The sequence below is a fragment of the Cervus elaphus genome, chromosome 22 (assembly GCF_910594005.1).
Source record: "Cervus elaphus chromosome 22, mCerEla1.1, whole genome shotgun sequence".
NCBI classification, from domain to species: Eukaryota; Metazoa; Chordata; class Mammalia; order Artiodactyla; family Cervidae; genus Cervus; species Cervus elaphus.
In genome coordinates this window covers 8,812,880-8,839,321 of record NC_057836.1, presented here as the reverse complement: position 1 = coordinate 8,839,321, position 26,442 = coordinate 8,812,880, and the positions used below count along the sequence as shown (strand labels likewise).

General features: G+C 40.4%; 1 protein-coding gene across 1 annotated transcript in view; it reads right to left on the bottom strand.

Moving 5' to 3' along the window:
* Window positions 1-26,442, bottom strand: part of ENTHD1 (ENTH domain containing 1) — an 89,530-nt gene that overhangs the window by 20,828 nt on the left and 42,260 nt on the right. Inside the window, exon 5 of the mRNA XM_043881778.1 lies at window positions 17,884-18,007. Within this exon, the coding sequence (XP_043737713.1) occupies window positions 17,884-18,007 (124 nt within the window). The remainder of the gene's footprint in view (window positions 1-17,883; window positions 18,008-26,442) is intronic.

The window sequence follows — 26,442 nt, the reverse complement described above, 5'->3', positions numbered from 1 at the left end:
ATATTATATCCAAATATTAAGGAAATATATTTGGAATTATAGTTATGAAATATGCAAAGTATATTTACTACTTCTTTTGATATATATTTGAGGTAATGGCTTAGCTTTGCATAGAAAAATAGAGATATGGACACATTTAAAGGTGCTTTTCTTTAAAAGTCATCAAGTAGGATAGCTGAAGACTTTCAGGCCATGAAAATGGATTGTAATATTGTGCTATGAGCTGTGAGTTTAATGCTAATGAAGCAACTGTATAAAATAAAGTGTCTTGAGACAGAAACACACATAAAACAAGGCTATGCGTTGATCTGCTGGCGGTGATATTATGACCAGAGATCATGCGAACCTGAGTCCATTTCCCAGGAGCAAGGATTCAGGAGGGAAGGTGTCAGTGTTTGTCGTGACCTCACAGAACCATGTTCAACTTGAATAAATCCTGCCCAACACTTTAGTAAGTTGATTGTACCACCAGGGGAGCTTTTAAGACTCCCCTGGGTCAGGTTACACCAAGACCAAATAAATTAGCACCTCTGGCAAGGCGACTCGGGGACAGAGGTCTTAAAAGCCAGTGTGCATTGTCACTGATAAAAACACTAAGAGAAGAGATAGGATGATCACAGCAATAAATAGTTGTTAATTTCACCCTCCCCCACCAAAAAAGAAAATGGATCATAATGATTGGATTATATTGGGTTGGTCAGAAAGTATGTTAGGGTTTTCCTGTAACATATCACGGAAAAGCCTGAATAAACTTTTTGACCAACCCAATAAAATAGGTACTGGATGCTTATTATTAAATTTTACACCATAGTTATGGTTTGACCAATAATAAAAATCCTAATTTCCCTTAACGGATCATCATTATCAAAACTGAAGCTCTAAATATCTTCAGGAAGCTGGTGATCATTACCTACAGCGACGTTTTCTGTCTTTTAGGCTAGAGTTTAAGTGGATCTGGTCTCTGGCAGGTCAAGGTCTCCTCATGCTACAGAGCATACTCCAGGCTGACTGCAATGGGCACATGCCTAAAGGCGCAAGAGTTTGTGACCATCCAACCAATCCTTATAATTACAATAAAACCCTGCATGTGACTCCAGGAGAGTAAAATATTAAGCAGAACTGGATCATAGGTCTAATTCTGACATGACTTAAACATACTCAATGTTTGAAATGGTACCTGGCCCAAAGTAAACAAATGTAGTAAACAGGTACTGTTATTCCAAGACAGTCTAAAGAAGTGGCATTATGAGGGACTTGCTGCCATGGCCCTGTCTGGATGCAGATGGGGACCTGAACACACCAGGAACTCTCCCTTCCCTCCAGAAATTTCTGCATTCGCAGACCACAAAGCATAATGCAAGACTGTGAGCACTGGTTCTTGTATTTGAGAACACGGGAGCTGGTGTGTTGTGGAAAGATGACAATGAAGAACTACAGCTGTCAAACATTTTCCCCTTAGATGTACAGACCAGTGATAAACTATTTTTTACCTTAACACTGAGTAAAAATCATGCCTAAGTCTGAAATACTGCAACAAATATAATTTGTTGCAAAATATAATTTAAATTGTGAATTCAAAAGCAACTGCTATTTCTCATGAAGCATGAGTTACTCAAAATAAGCACACATGAAAACCTCTCGCCTATTAACACTTCACATATTATATATGTCCCTTTGGAAAATACCTTGCAGAATACCTAAGATGCTAGGTACTGTTTCTCTTCCTGTGGCAGAGGGGGATGGTCCTTGGTCTTACAGCTCTCTGCTTATACATATATATATGCATTTTAATTGAAATATAATTGATGTACAATATTATGTGAGCTCCAAGTGTACTACACAGTGCTTTGATCTTGGCATACATTATGAAATGATCACCATGACCAGTCTCGTAACCATCTGTCTCCATATAAAGCTATTACAATATTATTGACATATTCCTTATGCTGTATTCTACCCCCATAGTTTACTTATCTCGTAACTGGAGGTTTGTACCTCTTAATCTCCTTCACCTATTTCCTCCACAGCTTACATTTTAATAATATGATTTATAACACTATATTATAATTTATCTATTGTTTGCTTTGCTCTTTTTATTTCACATGTTTTCATTCATTCATTTTTGCAATGAATATATTAAAGATGGATCATGTACTGTACATTGTGCTTGAAAATACAAAAGTCAGCAGAATTAAACCAGCAAAGCCTTCAGACATTGTTAATCCATTGGAATTATAAAACACAGAAGATAAAATGACCACAGGTCTATTTAACTTCTATAAAGAAATAAAAGCTTGAAAACATGAGCAAGAAATAAGAAATTATAAAATAGAAGCAAAGGACTTTCCTGTTGGTCCAGTGGTTAAGATTCTGCGCTTCCAATGCAGGGGGCACAGGTTCAATCCCTTGGTGAGGAACTAAGATCCCTCATTCCACATGTCACAGGGCATGGCTAAAAGTAAATAAATAAATAAAGCCAAGTAGATCTGACAAAGATCCAAACAGAGTTCTGTGCTGTGCTGTGCTTAGTCGCTCAGTTGTGTCTGACCCCTTGTGACCCCATGGACTATAGCCCACCAGGCTCCTCTGTCCATGGGATTCTCCAGGCAAGAATACTGGAGTGGTTTGCATGCCCTCCTCTAAAAATGAAAAATAAAATAACTGAAAATTTAAATGTAACTGGTTGATTTAAGCAGCAGATTAACTCCAGTTGAAGAGAAAATTGGGAACTGGAAGACAGGTACAAAGATTCAAAAGCACAGCACAGAGATCAAAGAAAGACAGTACGGCTGCGAGGAGTGAGAGTCTTCGTCCAAGTATCCAGAGCTCCAACTCTCCTTCCAGTCTCCAGCTGCCTGCCGCACGGCGAGTCAGTCATTCTCAAGCACCTCCAAGGCTCCCCCGCACACCAGGGGCTGTCCCACCTGGCTTTTGCTCTGGCCGCTCTTTTACTTTTCTTTCCCTCTGTCTTCTGGAGGTCGACTTAAGGAACAACGCTCCCTCCTACAAGCTTAGCTCCTCTGAGGTGCTCAAATAAGGGTGGGTGAGGGACAGGGAAGAGACAAGGGTCTGTCTCTTCCTCACTGGCCCCTGCTGTGGTCACATAACGCTGGTGGTCGCTGCTCTCTCTGCTGAGACCTCTCTGCCCCCCAGGCAGCCCTGCTGGACGGGACCCAAGATGGCCACGATGGCCAAACCATCCTGCCAAACCCACCTCTGGGCAGCCCCCCACTCTGACCAACGCTGGGGCACAGACCAAAACCAACTCACCAGGCCTCAGTGGCTTTACTGCCAACGTGACTGGTCAGTGTCTCCCTCTCCAGGCCAGAGTCAGATCCTGGCTAGAATTCCAGGTATGAGTCAGGCACTGGTTCTCCAACTCCAGGGAATATATCTCAGAGCCCCTCTCACTGGGTCAGTGAGTAGCAGTCTCTTCACTGCTCCTCCAAAGACGGGTGTGTGTGTGGAGACTCATGGCATATGGCATTAGCTCCCTCCCAAGACATGGCCTGTATACAGACGGTATTGATAGAAACATGAAGAGAGAGATTCAACCACCACTATTTCCATTTTGTTAAAACTGTTAACTTCAGGGAAATGAAGCTGTAGCTTGAACATGTTGGATATGCTGGACTGTGATCAACAAGAAGGGCAAAATGATTAACTGCTAGATTTCTCTCTGAATCTTATTAAGGGATTGGGCATGTTTGATGATGACCTACATTCAAGATGTGCCACGCTTTTTAAAATAGTAATAAAATTCTCAGATCTCTGAAATGTACTGCAGACAAAACCACTATCCAGAAAGCACACATAGAATCTTTAATTAGGTGTCTCAAGGAAAGACTGATTAAAGAAACAGGAAAAATAATCATCTAAGGTAGAATTCAGTTATTCTAGTGTACTGATAGTCAATATTTCCAGAACAAACATAGAACTCAAAATGCAACTCTTACTATATCCCCAAACCTGTTTTCTCCCATCCTCCCCTTCTCAGTAAATGGCACCACCCCTCATTCACTTCACAAAGACAGGAAACTAGGAATCATCTTTGTTTCCATCCTTTTCCTCATGCTGACAACTGACCATCGGGAGATCCTCAGGGCTGAACTCTAAACTGTATGCCAAATTCGCCCACTTTTCTCCATAGCCACTGCCCTGCCTCAGCCATGGTCATTTGGACAGTCTCCAGAGCCTCGTCATTGGTCCTCTTGCTTTTGCTTCTCCCCATAATGCATTGCCCCTTGGTTTATATTTTGTTGTTATTGTTGCAGTTGCTAAGTCATGTCTCTTTGCAATCCCATGGACTGCAGCACGCCAGGCTTCCCTGTCCTTCACTATCTCCTGGAGTTTGCTCAGACTCATGTCCATTGAGTCGGTGATGCCATCCAACCATCTCATCTTCTGTCAGCTCCTTCTTCTCTTGCCCTCAATCTTTCCCAGCATTGGGATCTTTCCCAACAAGTTGGCTCTTCGCATTAGGTGGCTAAAGTATTGGAACTTCAGCTTCAGCATCAGGCCTTCCAATGAATATTCAGGGTTGATTTCCTTTAGGATTGATTGGTTGGATTTCCTTGCTGTCCAAGGGATTCTCAAGAGTCTTCTCCAGCACATTTTTAAAGCATCAATTCTTCGGCACTCAGCGTTCTTTATGGCCCAACTCTCACGTCTGTACATGTGAAAGTTGTGAAAAAGTTCCACTGGAAGAACCATAGCTTTGACTAAACAGGCCTTTGTTGACTAAGTGATGTCTATGATTTTTAATACACTGTCTAGGTTTGTCATAGCTTTTCTTTCAAGGAGCAAACGTCTTTTAATTTTGTGGCTGCAGTCACTGTCCACAGTTATTTTGGATCCCAAGAAAATAAAATCTGCCACTGTTTCCATTTCCCCCATCTATTTGCCATGAAGTGACAGGACCGGAAAGCCCAGAGGAGGAACAATAACCCTGTCTCCAGCATGTCAGGAAAGGCTTCCTGGAAGAAGCAACATTTCGCTGAACCCTAAACATTCAAATGAGTAGGAATGGAGAACAGAGGAAGGGGCATGGCAAAGTGTGAGAGAACATGGCATTTTGGCAAGTTGCTTGGCATCCATTGCTAGACCACTGCGTGTGATGGAGGAGGAAGAAGGTAAAAGGTAGGCTACAGAGGAAAGCAGAGGTCAATGAGGAAGGAGCTTATCCTCCAGGCTAAGGTGTTAGACGTTGTCCTAAGGGGAGCTTTTCAGAATTCTGACCAGATCAGAGCTGCATTTTAGAAATGTTCTTAGTCTCCAGTTCTGTTTTCACCCCTGACTGCTCTTCCTAACTTGTCCTCATCCAGTCTTTTCTTTACACCACATCCACAGTCATCTTCCTAAAAGCAAGGAAGATCTGGTCATCTCATGTCCTTGCTTAAATCACTTCAAAGGCTCCCCATCATCATCCAGACACAACTGAAACTCCTCCAGCACATGCTTGCCTTAGTTCATTAGCACTGTGATAACACAGTACTACAGACTGGGTAGCTTAGAAACAACAGAAATTTCTCTCTCACAGTTCTAGAGGCTGAAGTCTGAGGTCAGGATACCAAGATAGCTGGGTTCTGTGAGGACTTCTTTCAGGTAACAGACTGCTGACTGCCGACTGTGAATTCAGCTGGTGGGAGGGCTGGGAAGCTGTGTGAGGTCTCTGGTTAAAGATCACCAATCCCCTTCCAACTTCTTCTTACCCCACCCCCTGTCCTCTCACACACTGTTCACACTCAACCTAAGATATTCTGTTCTTCTTCCCTCACTTGGTCTGGCTGATTCTGTGTAATAGGCAAAACAGTGTTTTTCAAACTGCAGGTTGTGATCTGTTAGTAGGTTATCGGATCGATTTTGTAGGTCACATCTAATATTTTTTTTAAAAAACTGTCTAGAATAAAATAGAACGGATCAGAGTACATCTCCGATAACTATTGCAACACTACTGTTTCTGGTGTGTGTTTGTGTGTACTGGGTCATTACACAAAAGGCATTTCAGACTGCAGATCACAGTTAAAAGGTTTGAAACACATCAGCATAGGCTCGGGGATCAGACTATTTTGGTCTAAATCCTGACTTTGTCATTTCCAAGCTCTGCGACCTTGGGCAAGTTATTCAAAAATTCTGTGTGGATTTTCTTCATTTATCCCGTAAGACGGCTTTGAAGAGTAAATGAGTTAAAGTGCATAAAAGTGTACCCAGCACACACATGACACCAGGGCTGACAGTCTAGTCATAACCTACTCTTCAGGTTCCTGAGCATCACTTCCTCTAGAAAGTCTCCCCTAACATCCGAAGTCAAAGTCAGGTGCCCTCTCGTGTGCCTCCCTCGCCACTCTCTATCCTGACACTTACCTCATCTGTCTGATCAGACCTGATCAGTCCTGATTAGACCCTGGGCTGGAAGCTACATAAATTCAGGGATCTTGTCATCATCGCATATCCAGCAGTTGGCACAGGGCCCGACACACAGTAGGTGTTCAGTAAATAGCTGTAGGATGCATAACTCACTCACTTGGAAATAGATACACAGCCATCTGTTTCACTCAAATATAAAGTCAAATTGGGACGTATACACCTCAGGTGTCACAGTCATTTGATAAAGAACTTGTCACCTTAGTTTACATTAAGACTGTTTCTCCTAATTTGAAATCTCAGAGAGTTATATGATATTTTTATAATACATGCACTTGTTAGTAATGTAGAAAAAGATTTAGGTGGGATGGCTCTTGATCTAACGTGCATAAATAATTCAAAAGTCAGTGTTTCTTTTAATCATTGCAATGATGAAAAGAGTCGGCCACTGCATGACAAATAAAAGGTGACATCTTTAAATATAGTTACCATCTTTCTAGTCTTTTAATTATTTAATTGACTTCTGCAGATGATTGTGGCTTTGCCTTATTCATTTTAGTAAGAACCTTTCACAGTTCCATTCATGTCAGTTTTTCATGCAGGAATCGTGTTTTCCAGATTTTTGAAGTTAATAAGGTGGGAACAATTAAATTTCAAAAAAGGTTTTAACTGAATTTCTTCACCAACCATATAATACACAGTTACTATGTTGATAACCACTCAAATTTCTGTGATCATTTCTCTAATTAAAAACATGCTTGGCAATAAGACTCTGATGATCGATAGAAAGACACCTGCAGGGAAATGTGAAAGCATGGAGCAGCCGCCCTCAAAACGGAAGCCACGAACGCGACACACGTGGCCCGTGAGCCACGGCCTGAACACCGCACACACACCGGAAGTGGCCAAGGGCGGCGTTCAGAGTCAGCGCTCAGGTAGTGCAGAGTCAGCACGCTGGGGTGATCCGCGAAACCCCCGAATCAAATGACTCTCTTACAAAATCAAAGAGACACACAAGTGACACAGCACATCGGATAATGCTAAGTGTTACCAGGAAAATAAAGCAGGAAAGAGGGGAGGGTGTGCCGGTGGAGGTGGTGAAGTGTCAGTTTCTAATACTGTGTTGAGGAAAGCCTCCCTAGGCTGGAACATTTCAGCAGGACCTGAAAAGAGTGACACCAAGAGCCAGAGGAGGAGTGAGAGAACACTGTGTGTGTGGACTCAGCAGTGGCCTTCAGAAGAAAGGCACTCCCTTGGCAGGCTGTAAAAGGAAGCTTAAAGGCTCCAGGAGATGGGACTGTTGGAAGGGATCTATTACATGCAGTGTGCTCGGACGCCTTCTAACTGCCCTGGAATAAACTCTCTTCACCAACGCACTAGAAACTTGCGACGGCGCACCAGCATCACTGCAGAGCTTGTAGTGTTTGTCATCTGCAGGCTAGAGATGACCCCAGGGATGATGCAGCGGGATTGGGTTTCCTGATCGCAGTGGGGATAATGGCATCCTGGAGTGGGAGCAGCTTAAAACAGTGGCAACAGTGGCTGACTTTATTTTTCTGGGCTCCAAAATCACCGTGGATGGTGATTGCAGCCGTGAAATTAAAAGACGCTTGCTCCTTGGAAGGAAAGTTATGACCAACCTAGACAGCATATTAAAAAAGTAGAGACATTACTTTGCCAACAAAGGTCCGTCTAGTCAAGGCTATGGTTTCTCTAGTAGTCATATATGGATGTGAGAGTTGGACTATAAAGAAAGCTGAGTGCCAAAGAATTGATGCTTTTGAACTGTGGTGTCGGGAAGACTCTTGAGAGTCCCTTGGACTGCAAGGAGATCCAACCAGCCCATCCTAAAGGAGATCAGTCCTGGGTATTAATTGGGGGGACTGATGTTGAAGCTGAAACGCCAATACTTTGGCCACCTGATGCGGAGAGCTGACTCATTTGAAAACACCCTAATGCTGGGAAAGATTGAGGGCCGGAGGAGAAGGGGATGACAGAGGATGAGATGGTTGGATGGTATCACTGACTCAATGGACATGAGTTTGCGTAAACTCCGGGAGTTGGTGATGGACAGGGAGGCCTGGCGTGCTGCAGTTCATGGGGTCACAAAGAGTTGGACACAACTGAGTGACTGAACTGAACTGAATCTTAGAAACAAGGGAGGCACAAGAACCAAAATAAGCCACAGGGATGCAACGATATCAGGTTTTTTGTTTGTATGCTTGTCTTTACTTTCAGGGATATACAGTAATGGCTAATGAATCACAAGATGAACAGAAAATAGGTGGGCAGCCTACGAAGTGCTGCTCTATAAGTGAAAAAAGTGAAAGTGAAAGTCGTTCAGTTATGTTTGACCCTTTTGACTCCAAGGACTATATAGTCCATGGAATTCTCCAGGCCAGAATACTGGAGTAGGCCTTTCTCTTCTCCAGGAGATCTTCCCAATCCAGGGATTGAATCCAGGTCTCCCACATTGCAGACGCTGCTCTACCATACATGGATGGAAAACCTAATTAGTGTCATTATGGGAGAAGTCATGGCCTTTTACTCAATTCCTAAACTGAAGCCAGTTCACAAAGCCAGAATCTCTTGATTGAGGGGAAGGTCAGATCTCCTTGAGAAAGAATCCTGAGACACCCACCGCAGGTATATATGGTAAATCTTCTCCTAAACCTTCCCTAGAGGACCCAAAGCCATTTACAGTAGTGACTGTCCTTGGAAAGAGAAACACAAAGAGCTCCCTGGTCTTGTTAGATACTGCCTTGTAACTGACACCAATCTCTGGAGATCCAACAATGCCATTACGCTCTACTAAGTAGGGATTTATGGAAATCAGGTGACACATGAAGTCTCCACCTAGGCTCCAGCTCACAATGGGTCCAGTAAAACCACAGACCTACCTCCAGTTATTTCCATGGTCTCAGAATGTATAGTGGGAATAGATACACTTAGTAACTGGCAGAATCCCCACTTTAGTTTCACAACCCATGGAGTTCAGGCTATTATGGTTAGATGGACCATGTAGAAACCTCAAGAATTAATTATACTCCCTCACTCCAAAAAATATTTTTTGGGAAACTGCAGACATTAGCACTACCATCAAAGACTTAAAAGTTATAGGGATGGTGAAAAGCCAGATGGTTTGTGGGGAATGACTAGAGATTATTGCAAATATAATCAAGTGGTGATGCCAATCATAGCTGTAATTCCAGCTGTGGTATCTTTCCTAGAGCAAATCAACACAGTCCCTGGAATCTTATGTCCAGTTACTGGCCTAGAAATGTTTCTTTAAAAACCTCTATTAAAAAAAAAAAAAATTTTTAAAAAAAAAATTTAAAAAAAAAAAAAAACCTCTATTAATAATGAGAATCGGCCTTCATGTGGCAGAGACAGAGTATACCTTTACTGTCTCGCTTCAATCTCTTTCAACAGAGACCAGACAGACCTGGATTTCCTTGATACCCCACAGAACAACACACTGGTCCTTTACGTTGATGATACAATGCTAACTGGACTTAATAGGCAGGAAGAAACAAGTCCTCCTAGCGCTTCATGCATGCAGAGGTGGGAGATAAATCCTCAGAATGCTCTAGGGTAGCAACATCTGTGGAGTTTTTAGAGTATTCAGTGGTCTGCTGCATGTTAACATATCCCCTCTAATGAGAGACAAGTCGTTGGGACTTCCCTGGTGGCCCAGTGGTTAAGACTCCATGCTCCCCATGCAGGGGGCCCAGGTTCCACCTCTGTTCAGGGAACTAGATCCCCCTAAGAGCCCACGTGCTGCAAGCCCAGATGCAGCTGGAAAAAAAAAAAGCAGTGAGAGACAAGTTGCTGCCCCTTGAATTATCCAACACAAAGAAATAAATCACAGTAAAACAGGTGTCTTGGAATTTCAGAGGCAATGTATACCACATTTGGGTATGCTGCTCTGACCATTTACTGTGATTTTTCAGTGGGGAATCAAAGCAAGAAAGGGTTCTGCCACAGGCCAAGACCACTGCATAAGCTTCTCAGACAGCTGGACCATATAACCTTGAACCAATGCAAGTGCCTGATGCAGAGAAAGATGGTAAGCAGAGCATCTCGTGAGCCCCAGTAGGAAAATCACAAAGCTGACCTCTAGGACTCAGGAGTAGAGCCATGTCTTCTTTTGCCTACACCTCAGGACACCACACAACTATGTGGCCATCATGTAATGGGTGTTACCTAGTCTAGTGGACAAAGAATTGGGGCATGCACAGCAGCATTCTACTGTAAAATCAAATGGAATAGATGAGTCCAGGCCGAGCCAGAAGGCCCATGGAAACTATACAAACAGATGGCTCAGATTCCACGAAATCTGCTCCCATTATTTATTACTACCCTCTCAACTTCCACCCCTAGCTCCATGTAGAACTGCCAGTTAAGAGAGAAAAGTATAGGACTGGTTTACAGATGAATCTCAGGAATGCCAGCAGTAGCCAGCAGTAGTTAACTGCTAAATCAGAGCCTCACTCACAAGTGCCCTGAAAGAGTAGGAACATCCTCCAGAAGACAGAATTGCAAACAGATGCACACTTCACATGGAAGGCAAGAAGCAATTCATGGCCGATGGGGGCTATCAGGGACCTGGAAAGAAAAAGATTGGAAGATGGGAGCCCAATACGTGGATTAACCTTCAGGGTGTATGTGCACACAGTGTGAAGACATTCCTGTCCCATAGAAGTGCCTGCCTGGGGACATTCACTACAGAAGAGGCGCTCAGAAATCAGACGGGCAAGACGCCTTGTTTAATGGACGTCAACCGTCCTCTTTCCTTAGTCGCTCTCGTGGCTGTGCAATGGACTTTGGCTGTGTGGTAGGGGTGGAGACTATGCATGGGTTCAACACATGAGCTTTCTGTCACCAAGGTGACCTGGCTACCATAGCTGCTGAACGCCCAACCTGTTAAGACTAGAAGTTAATGCTATATCCCTAGCATGGCACCACTTTCCAGGGAAAGCAGCCAATTACCTGGTGTCAGGTTGACTGTATTGGACCTATCCATTATAAAGGGGGCAGTGCTTTGTCTTCATGAGGAGACAGATGTATTCTGGGTAGCCATTTGCCTTCCCTGCCTGCAGTCCTCTGCCAGCACCGTTAGTGAAGGTACAGAATCCTTTATCTACTTTCATATCATCTCACAAACAACCCTACACAAATTATTCCAGTGTATAAACAAAGAGCAAATACTTTCCAAATCGTTTTATGAGTCTGGCAACATCTCAGTATCAAAACATAACAAAGAAAATATGAGAAAAGAGTCCTGGTTAATTTCACTCATGGATACAGATGCAAAACTCCTAAATAAAACATTAGCAAATCAAACCCAGCAAGATATATAAAAGATAATATATCATCACCAAATTGAGTGTATTCCAGAAATTCAAGGTTGTTTCAACATTTGGAAATCAGCTCCTTTACCAAATGAACAGCTTAAGGGAGAAAAACCTATAACCATCAATATAGATACTAAAAATGGATAAAAATTCAACACATATTCATGATAAAACTGTTGACAAATTAGGAATAGAGATCTGCAAAAAGCATACAGTAAACTCATCTTAATGGAAAAATGTTGAAATCATTTTCTTTAAGATACAGACTGAATCTAGGAAGACCACAATCACAGTTTCTATTCAGCATTCCCTGAATGGTTCTGCCTAGCAAGGTGAGGTAAGAAAATGAAATACAAGGTACAGTTTACAAGTGTGAAATAAACCTGCCATCATTCACAAGTGATATGAATTTCAACATAAGAAACTGAGAAGAATCTACAGGAAAATTGGTAAGAATCAGTTGATCAAGTTTCCTGGCTATAAAATCAATATACAAAAATTAGTTCTACTCATTTGCATCATCAACAAACTGTTACAATATGCAATTTATAAAATTATATCTTTTACAGTAGCAACAAAAATACATAAAGTACACAGGACTAAATCTAACAAAAAATACATAAGACTTGTGTGGGGAAAAACTATAAAATATAACACAGTAAAGTGAAAGTTGCTCAGTCGTGTCTGATTCTTTGTGACCCCATGGACTATACAGTCCATGAGTGGGTAAGCCTTTCCCTTCTCCAGGGGATCTTTCCAACCCAGGGATCGAACCCAGTTCTCCTGCATTGCAGGCGGATTCTTTACCAGCTAAGCCACAAGGGAAGCCCAGGAATACTGGAGTGGGTAGCCTATCCCTTCTCCAGGGGATCTTCCTGACCCAGGAATTGAACCGGGGTCTCCAGCATTGCAGGTGGATTCTTTACCAACTGAGCTATCAGAGAGGCCAACTCAGTGAAGAAGACTTAAATAAACAGAATATTGTAAGGAGGTCACTTCTCCAAATTGATTTAAAGATTGGCAAGCCAATAAAAAACTCTTAAGAGGCTTTTTTCAAGGAACATGATAAGCTTGTATGTGGGAAAGAAGCAAAGGGTCAAAAAATAAAAGAAAAGAAACAATAACTCTTCCTGATAAAGGAAAAGTCATCAAGAATTATTACAAAGGTAGAGTAATTAAAAGTATTTGTTGGTTCTGGGGTAGCCAAATGACTTGTGGAACAGAACAGACAGCTGAGAAACAAAAATTCATGCATATGTGTAAACTTGCTTTAGGCTATAGACGGTACCTCAGTTCATCAGGGAAAGGACAGACTTTTCAATAATTGATGCTGGGACAGCTGGTTATCCATTTAGAAGTAAAAATGGACTCCTGCTTCAACCATACACAAAATCCAATTCCAGCTGCATTAAGAGTTTAATTGTGGAAAGCAAAATTATAAAAATCTTAACCTTTATGGTTTGAGACAAGAAAGAATTTTTTTAGATCACAAGATACAAAAAAGTACAAATCATAAAGAATGAAAATTAAGAACTTCTGCTACCAGAAAATTACCAGGGCTCATTAATGAATTTGATAAAATTGCAGGATACAAAATTAACATACAGAAATCTATTTCATTTCTATATACTAACAACATACACTAACTGTACACTTTCTGAAATATCAGAAAGAGAAATTAAGCAAACAAACCTGTTTACCATTGCATCAAAAAGAATAAAATACCTAGGAACAAATCTACCTAAGGAGGCAAAAGACCTGTACTCCAAAAACTATAAGACATTGATGAAAGAAACTGAAGATGACACAAACAAATGGAAAGATATACTGTGTTCTTGGATTGGAAGAATCAATAGTTAAAACGACCATACTACCCAAGGAAATCTACAGATTCAATGCAATCCTTATCAAATTGCTGATGGCACTTTTCACAGAACTAGAACAAAATTTTTCTGTTTGTCTGTTTGAAAACACAAAAGACTCTGAATAACCAATCTTAGGAAAGACGAAGGGAGCTGCAGGAATCCTACTGCCTGATTGCAGAGTATATTACAAAGCTACAGTCATCAAAACAGTATAGACTGACACAAAAATAGGCATATAGATCAATGAAAAGGATAGAAAGCCCAGAAATAAACCCAGGCACTTATGGCCAATTAACTTATGACAAAAGAAGCAAGACCACATAGTGTTGGAAAGACAGTCTGTTCAACAAAAATGGTACTGGGAAAACTGGACAGCTGTATCTAAAAAAACGAATTTAGATCATTCTTTAACACCACACACAAAAATAAACTCAAAATGGATTAAAGATGGGACACAATAAAACTCCTAGAGGAAAACATGCAGAACATTCTCTGACATAAATCACAGCAGTATCTTTTTTGCTCTGACTCCCAGAATAATGGAAATAAAACAAAAAATGGGACTTTCTTAAACTCAATTTTTTGCACAGTGAAGGAAACAATAAACAAAATGAAAATACAATCCACAGACTGGAAGAAAATATTTGCAAATGATGTGATTGATATCCAAAATCTACAGCTCATGAGGCTTAACATCATCAAAACAAAGAACTCAATCAAAAAATAAGCAGAATACCTACATAGACATTTCTCCAAAGAAGAAATACAGATGGCCTGAGAGGCACAAGAAAAGATGTTCAGTATTCCCAATTATTAGAGAAATGCAAATCAAAACTACGAGTATCACCTCACACCAGTCAAAATGACTATCATCAAAAAACCCACAAACAAAAATAAATAAAAGAATAAACAAAAAATCCACAAACAATGGATGTTGGAGAGGGTGTGGAGTGAAGGGAACCCTCCTACACTGTTGGTGGGAATGTAAATTGGTACAGCCACTATGGAGAACAGTGCAGAGGTTCCTTAAAAAACTAAACACAGAGCTACCATATGACCCTGCAATCCCACTCCTGGGGATATACCTGGAGAAAAACATGGTCTGAAAGGACACATGCACCCCAGTGTTCACTGCAGCACTGTTTACAATAGCCAAGACATGGAAGGGAGATTTTAGTTCTATCTACATGGTTTGAATTTTAAAAATCAGAATATATTCACTTATTATTTATGTAATGTAAAAATAAGTAAAACTTATTAAATAAATAATTATGATACAAAACTATAAATTCTGTTTTGGGGGTATGGGCAAAGTGGTGTGCACAAAGATTTTATAGCAATAGTGACATTTGAGCTGGGCCTTGCTGTTTTGTTTTATTTATTTTTTAATTTAAGGATAAATGCTTTACAGAAACGTGTTGGGTTCTGCCAAATGAGCCAGGCCTTACTGTTTGAATAGGATTTTGTTGAGCATTCATTATCTGATGGAGAATTGTGTCAGACTGTATATTCCAAAGATGACTGTGCTAATACACTTCTCACCCCGCATGCTTTTTTGTCAATATGACATTGACACTTGTCCGTTGAGAGACAGGCATCCTCGTACCCTCCCTTGAACTTTGGCAAGACTTTGTGACTGCCTTGATAAACTGAATGGGGAGGAAGTATTCTAGAGTGGCTTTTGAAATTATTCAGCTTCTGCTTGGTCGTTTCCTTCACAGGATGTTGAACCTTGGAACCCAGCCACCATGCTACAAGGATGCCCAAACTAGCCCATGGGGAGAGACCACAAAAGGAGACTCATGTGGAGAGAAACTGAGGCTCCCAGCTGACACAGCAAGCATCAACTACCAGGCACGTAAGTGGATGAGCCATCAGAGGATTCCTGTCCCCAGCCTTTGTGTTCTCGAGCGGAGGCCCAGATGTACGTCATGGAGCAGAGACAAGATGCCCCCACTGTGCCCTGTCCTAATTCCCAACCCAGAGAATCCGTGAGCAGAATAAATGGCTATTTTATGCCACTAAAGTTTTAGACCAATGTGTTACACAGCTAAAGTAACTGGAACAAAGACATTCTAAGGAGAAAGTAATAGAATGTCACAAAGTATTGTGAATACTGGCAGTATTGGTGATGAGGCCATAAATGTTGGCTGGAACCAGACTAAGTCTTACATGACAGTAAAAAAAAAAAAAAATTAGACTTACTGGCAGTAGAAAACTGTTGAAAGGTTTTAAGCTGGAAAAAAATGAAATGCTAAGATCTGCATTTGCAAGCTATCTCTGAGATCAGTGTGAAGGGAAGACTGGAGAAAAGACTCAAAACAGAAATTCAATAAAGATTTTAAAAATGGTTCACATAAAAAAAAATCTCTTAAAAAAATCAGAAAAGCTCCTCCACTTAAGATGAGTCCTAAACAAGTAAAGGAGTAGAATCATCTCTCAAGCAACATGCTTTGTGATTTTTTTCTTCTCAAGGGTTGCTTCTGATGCTCATTTATACTCAATTTCCTTGTATTAAAATGCTGGCAGAGAGAAGCACGTCACACAAAAACCTGCACAGGAGTATTTACAGCAGCTTTAGTTAAAATTGCCAAAACTTGGACATGACCAAGATGTTCTTCAGTAGGTGAATGGGCAAATTCCCTCGTATATCTTACTCAGCACTAATAAAAAAAATGCACTATTAAGCCATGAAAAGACATGGAGGAACCTTAAATGCACATTACTAAGTGAAAGAAGCCATCTGAAAAGGTTACATACCACATGATTCTAACTTTATGACTTTCTGGAAAAGGCAAAACTCTGAAGATATTTAAAATGTCAGTGGTTTTCAGGGGTTAGAAGGGAGGACAGAACAGACAAAGCATAGAGGATTTTTAGGGCAGAGATGCACTCTATACAATACTATAACGGTGGATACATGTTGTATACATTTGTCAAAACCCACAGAATGTGCACCACCGAGAGTGAATGCCAACAAAAAGTATGGTCTTTGGATGATTTAAAAAAAAAAAAATGTTAATGTAGGTTCACTGTTTGCAACAAATGTGCCACTCTGGTGTGGGGTGTTGATAGCACAGAATGTTTCGCTTTGTTTGGGGAAGAGGGGTATATGGGGAATCTTGGTACCTTCCCTTAACTTTGCTGTGAACCTAAACCTGCTCTTAAAAAAGTCTATTGAAAATATTAGGGGATGGAAATGTTAGGGGATATTAAAACACAAAAATATTTTCCTTACGTTTTCTTTCAAATTTCTGGATCTGGATCAATTTACATAAAGTGTATTCTAAGAATAAAAGCAAGCTGTCTAAAAAATTGTTACCACTTATAACCAATTATTTATGTGAATAACGCCAACCTTATACTACAAATATCATCATAACCCACAGTTTCTTGTTTCTGGGTTGATTAAAATATCCTCATCAGTCTCAGAACTGGCTTATATACAAGCGAACTTTTACAGTAAAACTATACTAATAAACTCAGTTTTAATATTTTGGATATTGGGATCTATATAATGGGAAACTAAGGAGCATGGTCCAAAGATGAGGGAGAAGATGAAACTCAGAATATAAGGAGCCAACTCTGTGAAAGGAAAAGGATGCCTGGATGAAAATAAAAGCAAAGATATATGAGCGGATAAAAACTACTCAGAATGCTTTGTTCATCTTCACAGATCTTTTATCCTTTTTTTTCTGAGAAAATCAAGGGAAGAATGTATTGGAAACTGAGTTCATGGAGAATAGACAGGCTGGAGTGGCTTGACAGTGGATCAATCAGACCTTGAGTAGCAGTAGAGCCTGGTTGGAATTTAATAGTGTAATTTATTGGAGGCCAGTATACTGTGCTATTCTCTAGTGTTAGTTACTCAAGGGATGATTAACCAATTTGTGGGACACCATGCTTCATACTTTCTCACATTTTCATCTAACGCTTCCTTCTGAAAAATATAAGCTCTTCATCAGAGAAGATTAATACAAACAAGAAAAGGAGCTAAAATGAACTTTCTGCTTTAAAGAAAAAAAATTTACCAATATAAAAGATTTAACATTTGTAATTAATAATTTTTGAAATGAAACAATGACAACGAATAAAGCAAAATAGACAAAAACATTGAAACAAATAGTAAAACAAGGTTCTTGGACCCTGTGTGAATTGAATTTATCCATGTTAATCTTTTCCCATAGGGCCAAAGTTAAAGCCACTGTTGCTATATTTCACAAAATAAAATCTGATGAAAGACAATACCTGGCCAGTGTTTCTTATTCACATTTCCGAGTACAATTTTTATTCTTTACCTGTATCCCAGAGATTATAGACATCTGTTTGCCCTTCTGACAACCACGCTGTTGATGAGATAATGGAAGTAGGAATTGCCGGCAAAACGGGCTTTGGATCATCCTCACAAAATAACATCAGGTCCTTAGGGAAAGCAAAAGAGCACATGAAAGTAGAAAAAAATTAATCCCACTGCTTCAGTTTGCTACAGCAAATGGACAATTGATGGAGACACAATGTGTCTATATGTGCTAACATCATCATACATTTGGACTGAAAAAATTAACACAGAAGTTATCTACACTCGGGTGTCCACTGAGTGTTGAGTGGTTTTCTACCCTTAAGGATCCCCTCTCCCTGCAGCAGTGTGGATGGAGCAAGCAAATATTACGCTTAGTGAAACGTCAGACAGAGAAAGACAAATATTGTTCGACATCACTTACATGTGGAATATAAAAATAATGCAAAGAATGTATATGCAAAACAGACTCACATATATAAAAAAAAACTAATGGTTACCAAGAGAAGAGGCAAGGGGGAGGGACATATTAGGAGTATGGGATTAAGAGATACCAACCACCATATATAAAACAGGCAAGCAACAAGGATATATTGTAATAGCACATGGAATTATAGCCATTATCTTGTAATAACTTTTCATGGAGTGTATCTATAAAAATACTGAATTGCTATGCTGTACATCCAAAATTAACAAAATATTTTAAATCAACTATACTCCAATTAATATAAATAAATAAGTAAAAAAAAACAATCTATACCTTCCAAGTATAAAAAAAAATCACTCTTTCCTAAAAATACCTAGTGCAGATAAGCAATGATTTCTTTGAAGGCATTAACTTTCCCTACCACTTCTTGAGCATCCTTAGAACTTACTATCTCAGAGGCCAATTCTGTTTTATTGGTAGTAACAAAGCTGCCTGTGTATGTCTTTTATCCATACTTAAAATTTTAAACTTTTAATCATGGAGTAAAGAAAGCAGACAATAATCCAGTCGTGTAGGTTAAACAACAATCAATGCAACCAGTCTTGTTTCATTTGTATCTTTACACTTCCCATCTATTTTATTTTGAAGCAAATCTTAGATATATCACTTATTTAAATATGTATGTAATAGAACTCTAACAATAATAATTGTGTTTACACCTATAAAAGATGATGCTGTGAAAGTGCTGCACTCAATATGCCAGCAAATTTGGAAAACTCAGCAGTGGCCACAGGACCGGAACAGGTCAGTTTTCATTCCAATCTCTAAGAAAGGCAATGGCAAAGAATGCTCAAACTACTGCATAATTGCACTCATCTCACATGCTAGTAAAGTAATGCTCAAAATTCTCCAAGCCAGGCTTCAATATGTGAACCGTGAACTTCCAGGTGTTCAAGCTGGATTTAGAAAAAGCAGAGGAACCAGAGATCAAATTGCCAACATCCGTTGGATCATTGAAAAAGCAAGAGAGTTTCAGAGAAACATCTACTTATGCTTTATTGACTATGCTAAAGTTTTTGACTGTGTGGATCACAACAAACTGTGGAAAATTCTGAATGAGATGGGAATACCAGACCACCTGACCTGCCTCTTGAGAAATCTGTATGCAGATCAGGAAGCAACAGTTAGAACTGGACACGGAACAACAGACTGGTTCCAAACAGGGACAGGAGTACGTCAAGGCTGTATATTATCACCCTGCTAATTTAATTTATATGCAGTACATCATGAGAAATGCTGGGCTGAATGAAGCACAAGCTAGAATCAAGACTGCAGGGAGAAATATCAATAACCTCAGATATGCAGATGACACCATCCTTGTGGCAGAAAATGAAGAACTAAAGAGCCTCTTGATGAAAGAGGAGGGTGAAAAAGTTGGCTTAAAGCTCAACATTCAGAAAACTAAGATCATGGCATCTGGTCCCATCACTTCAAGGTAAATAGATGGGGAAACAGTAGAAATAGTGAGAGACTTTATTTTTGGGGGGCTCCAAAATCACTGCAGATGGTGACTGCAGCCATGAAATTAAAAGACGCTTGCTCCTCGGAAGAAAAGCTATGACCAACCTAGACAGCATATTAAAAAGCAGAGACATTACTTTGCCAACAAAGGTCCGTCTAGTCAAAGCTATGGTTTTTCCAGTAGTCATGTATGGATGTGAGAGTTGGACTGTAAAGAAAGCTGAGCATAGAGGAATTGATGCTTTTGAACTGTGCTGTTGGAGAAGACTCTTGAGAGTCCCTTGGACTGCAAGGAGATCCAACCAGTCCATCCTAAAGGAAATCAGTCCTGAATATTCATTGGAAGGACTGATGCTGAAGCTTAAATTCCAACACTTTGACCACCTGATGTGAAGAACTGACTCATTTGAAAAGACCCAGATGCTGGGAAAGATTGAAGGCGGGAGGAGAAGGGGATGACAGAGGATGAGATGGTTGGATGGCATCACCAACTCAATGGACATGGGTTTGGGTAAACTGGGAGTTGGTGATGGACAGGGAGGCCTGATGTGTTGCAGTCCATGGGGTTGCAAAGAGTTGAACATGGCTGAGCAACTGAACTGAACTGATGAACTTCACAATAACTTCTTAATGTCATCAATAATTATAAACTGTTCAGATTTTCAATTTAACATAGCTGTCATAAATAGGTTTTTCTACAGCTTGTCTGGAGAAGGATCCAAACAAAGTCTTCACAGTGGGATTAGATGACTTGTCTTTCTTCCCCCATGAATAGTGGAAAATGTTTTTTTCAGTATTTACTGAGGCATAATTAACAAATAGTAAAATGAAAAACCTTAAGTGTAAAGCTCAATAACTTTTAATATTATGCATATACTTATATAACCACATTTCCTTCATTCAAGCTCCTTTTCAATTGATACCATCCTCTCACCACCAGTAAAGAGTATTATACCTTCTATCACCATCAATGTTTGCCTGTTCTCGAAAGTTGGCTTAAAGCTCAACATTCAGAAAACTAAGATCATTGCATCCAGTCCCATCACTTTGTGGCAAATAGATGGGGAAACAGTGGAAACAGTGGCTGACTTTATTTTTCTGGGCTCCAAAATAACTGCAGATGGTGATTGCAGTCATGAAATTAAAAGACGCTTACTCCTTGGAAGGAAAGTTATGACCAACCTAGACAGCATATTAAAAAGCAGAGACATTACTTTGCCAACAAAGGTCCGTCTAGTCAAGGCTATGGTTTGTCAGTGGTCATGTATGGATGTGAGAGTTGGAGTATAAAGAAAGCTGAGCGCTGAAGAACTGATGCTTTTGAACTGTGGTGTTGAAGAAGACTCTTGAGAGTCCCTTGGACTGCAAGGAGATCCAACCAGTCCATCCTAAAGGAGATCAGTCCTGGATGTTCATTGAAATGACTGATGTTGAAGCTGAAACTCCAATACTTTGGCCACCTGATGCAAAGAGCTGACTCACTGGAAAAGACCCTGATGCTGGGAAAGATTGATGCCTGGAGGAGAAGGGGATGACAAAGGATGAGATGGTTGGAAGCCATCACTGACTCAATGGACAAGGGTTTGGGTGGACTCCGGGAGTTGGTGATGGACAGGGAGGCCTGGCGTGCTGTGATTCATGGGGTCGCAAAGAGTTGGACACGACTGAGTGATTGAACTGAACTGAACTGAATTTCATATAAATGTAGCCATACATTATGTACTCTTTTGTATCTGATTCCCGTTGCTTAACATAGTATTTGTGAGAGTCATCCGTGTTTTGGGTGTGTTGGTACTTTTTTTGTAAGAAGTGTTCTGCTGTGTGAAAATACCATAATTGGTTTATCTGCTCTCCTGTACATGGACGTTTTGGTTGTCTTCACATTTCAGCTATTATGAATAAAGCTCTATGAACACTCTTGCACAAATCTTTCTGTGGACAACTGTATTCATTACTCCTGGATATCTACACAGGAAAAGAATGGCTCGGTCACAGAATAGATTGATTTTTAACATCTTTATAAACTGTCAAACCATTTTCCAGGTGATCTGCCACTTTTTATAATTCATCAATATTCTGAAATCATTGTATATTCACATTCAGTTGTAAGAAATAACACAGAGAGATCTTGTGCGTCCTTTACACAGTTTCCTCTATAAGTAACATTGTGCGAAATTATAGAACAAAATCATATTCAGGATACTGACATTGTTATGGTCAAAATACACAACATTTCCATCACCATAAGTCTCCTTCCTGATGCTTTTTTATATTACCATGCCCTGCTCCCAACAACTACTAGTGTGTTCTTCATTTCTGTAATTTTGACATTTGAAGAATGTTATATAAATGGAATCATACAGGATGTAACCTTTGGAGATTGGCTTTTTTCACCTGGCATAATTCCCAGAGAGTCATCCAAGTTGTTGCATGCATCAATAACTTGTTCCTTTTTTAGCAGTAAAGGCAAAGTGGTTGTCTGAGAAGGCTTTACAAATAGCTGAGGAAGAGAAGCAAAAGGCAAGAGAGAAAGGGAAAGATATACCCAACTGAATGCAGAGTTCCAGAGAATAGCGAGGAGAGATTAGAAGGCCTTCTTCAATGAACAATGCAAAGAAATAGAAGAAAACAATAGAATGGGAAAGACTAGTGATCTCTTTAAGAAATTTGGAGATACCAAAGGAACATGTCATGCAAGAACGGGCACAATACCGGACAGAAATGGCAAGGACCTAACAGAAGCAAAAGAGATTAAGAAGATGTGGCAAGAATACACAGAAGAACTGTACAAGAAAGGTATTAACGACTGGGATAACCACAATGGTGTAGTCACTCACCTAGAGCCAGACATCCGGGAGTGTGAAGTCAAGTGGGCCTTAGGAAGCATCACTACGATCAAAGCTAGTGGAGTGATGGAATTCCAGCTGAGCTATCTCAAATCCTAAAAGATAGTGCTGTTAAAGTGTTCCAATCAATGTCAGCAAATTTGAAAAACTCAGCAGTGGCCACAGGACTAGAAAAGGTCAGTTTTCACTCCAATCCCAAAGAAAGGCAATGCTAAAGAATGTTCAAACTACCGCACAATCATGTTCATTTTTCATGCTCGCACAGCTGTGCTCGAAATCCTTTGAGCGAGGCTTCAGCAGAACTTCCAAATGTACAACGTGGGTTTCCAAGAGGAAAGGAACCCGTGATCAAATTGCCATCATTCACTGGATCATAGAGAAAGCAAGGGAATTCCAAAAACATTATCTACTTCTACTTCATTGATTATGCTAAAGCCTATGACTATGTGGATCACAACAAACTGTGGAAAATTTTTGAGATGGGAATACCACACCACCATACTTGTCTCCTCAGAAACTTGTATGCAGGTCAAGAAGCAACAGTTAGAACCGGACATGGAACAACTGACTAGTTCAAAATTGGGAAAGGAGTTTGTCAAGGCTGTATATCATCATCTTGCTTATTTATTTTCTAATGTAGAGTTCAGTTGATAAGTCATGTCTAACTCTTTGCGACCCCATGGACTGCAGCACGCCAGGCTCTCCTGTCCTTCACTCTCTTCCCTAGTTTGCTCAGATTCATGTCCATGGAGTTGGTGATGTCATCTAACCATCTCATCTTCTGTCACTCCCTTCTCCTCCTGTCTTCAGTCTTTTCCAGCATCAGGGTCTTTTCCAATGAGTCAGACGTTCATAGCAAGTGGCCAAAATACTGGAGCTGCAGCTTCAGCATCAGTCCTTCCAACGAATATTGAGGGTTGATTTCCTTTAGGACTGAATGTTTTATCTCCCTGCAGTCCAAAGGAGTCTCAAGAGTCTTCAGGGTACATCATGCAAAATGCCAGGCTGGATGAATCATAAACTGGAATTAAGATTGCTGGGAGAAATATCAACAACCTGAGATATACAGATAATATCACTCTAATGACAGAAACTGAAGAGGAACTAAAGACACTCTTGATGAGGATGAAAGAGGACTGTGAAAAAGCTGGTTTGAAACTCAACATTAAAGAACAAAAATCATGGCATCTGGTCCCATCACCTCCTGTCAAACAGAAGGGGAAAAAGTGGAAGCAGTGACAGATTTTATTTTCTTGGACTCCAAGATCACTGTGGAGGGTGACTGCAGCCATGAAATTAAAAGACACTTGCTCCTTGGAAGGAAAGTTATGACAAACCCAGACACAGTATTAAAAAAGCAGAGACATCACTTAACCAACAAAGGTCTGCATAGTCAAGGCTATGGTTTTTCCAGTAGTCAAGTATGGATGTGAGAGTTGGAGCATAAAGAAGGCTTAGCACACAAGAATTGATGCCTTTGAACTGTTGTGCTACAGAAGATTCTTGAGAGTCCCCTGGACAGCAAAGAGAGCAAAACAGTCAATCCTAAAGGAAATCAGTCCTGAATATTCATTGGAAGGACTGATGCTGAAGCTGAAGCTCCAGTACTTTGGCCACCTGATACAAAGAGCTGACATTGGAAAAGATTCTGATGCTCGAAAGATTGAAGGCAAAGGAAGGGGGTGAAAGAGGATGAGATGGTTAGGTAGCATTACCAACTCGACAAACATGAATTTGAGCAAACTCTGAGAGATAGTGGAGGACAGAGGAGCCTGGCATGGTGCAGTTCATAGGATTTCCCAGGCAAGAATAATGCAGTGGGTTGCTATTTCCTTCTCCAGAGGATCTTCCTGAGCCAAGGATCAAACACATCTCTAAATCTGCACTGGCAGGCGGGTTCTTTACCACTGTACCACCTGGGACATTCAGGACCCATGGACAAAGACCAAATGTGTATTTCTTACTATGATCACAATGTCACAGTCTTACAGAAGTCCAATTTTAATGTAGTCAAATTCTCCTCTATTTAATGGCATCTAGATATGAAGTTATTTCTAGAAATACTTTCTCTAGTCTAAGACTTTATAAAATGTCACCTCAGCTTTTTACTTCAAGAGACTATTTTTTAGATCAGTTTTAGGTTCATAGCAAAGTTGAGAGAAAGCTACAGAGATTTCCCTGTATATCTCTATAGTCTGTGGGGTCACAGTCAGACATGACTTAGCAACTAAACAACAACGACCACCAACAACAACCATAGTTCCTGGCACAGAGCTCCCAAAACCCTTGGAATTTCCTGGGTGATAGGAGTATCTTTTGTTCTAATGAAGTGACTCTTGGTGGGTTCCTCAAGGCTTCAAGATGGGGACTGGCCATGAGAAAGCTCAAGCCATGGTTAGAAACTTGAAACTTTCAGCCCTAACCTTCCAAGAAGGGAGGTGGGTTAGAGATTCAGTTAACGATCAATCATGCTTATATGATGAAGCTTCCACTAAAATATCCTAAGTACATAGTACAAAGAACTTCTGGGTTGGTAAACACAACTGCATGCTGGGAGATTGGTACACCCAGTTCCGAGGCTACAGAAGCTCCTGCACACAAAATGGTTTTGGGTGCATTTTTCAGTCTCAGCTTACATATTTCTTCATCTGCCTGTTCATTTGTGTTCTTTATATATTCTTTATTATATAATAAACCAGTATATGTAACCATTTCCCTGACTAGGTAAGCAAATTCTGCTAAAAGCTGTTTTAGCAAATGATCGAACCTCAGGAAAGGGTCACTGGGACATGGATTTATAGCGGTCAGCCAAAAGTATAGGTGACAACCTGGGACCTGCAGTTGGTCTCTGAAGCACAGGCGGGGAGAGGGAAGTGTTGTGGACTGAGTCCTTAGCCTGTGGGATCTGATGCTGTCTCCATGAGAAAGCATCAGAAATAAATTAAATTGTAGGACATCCAGATGGTGTCAGAGAATTGCCTGAAGTATAGAAAACCCATGTCTCTGATATTAGAAGTGGAATGTGGTAGCAAAGTAAAGGCAAAACAAGGGTGGGGGGGCGGGGCGGTGGATAATGTGTTTTTCTTTTACAAAGGCAAAAAAAAAAAGCCATAAATAAAGTAAAAAAATCAAATGAATGACAAAGGATTAATCTACAGAACACATTAATACAAGCAGCTCATACAGCTCAACATCAGGAAAACAAACAGCCCAGTGAAAAATGGGGCAAAGACCTAAACAGACATTTCCCCAAAGAAGACGTACAGATGGCCAATAAACACATGAAAAGATGGTCAACATCACTCATTATTAGATAAAAGTAAATCAAAACTACAATGAGGTATCAGCTCACACCAGTCAGAAGGGCCATTATCAAAAAATCTACAAACAATAAATGTTGGAGCGGTTGTGGAGAAAAGGGAGCCTCTTGCTTTGTTGGTGGGAACGTAAACTGATAAAACCACCAAGGAGAACAGTATGGAGATTCCTTAAAAAACTAGGATGAAAACTACCACATGGCCCGGCAGCTCCACTACTGGGCATATACCCTGAGGAAACAATAACTGAAGAAGACACTTATATCCCAGTGTTCATCACAGCACTATTTACAATAGCGAGAACATGGTAGCAGCCTAGATTTCCACTGACAGATAAATGGATAAGGATAAAGAAGTTGTACATATATACATTGGAATATTACTCAGCCATAAGAAGGAATGCATTTGAGTCAGTTCTAATGAGGTGGATGAACCTAGAGCCTTATTAT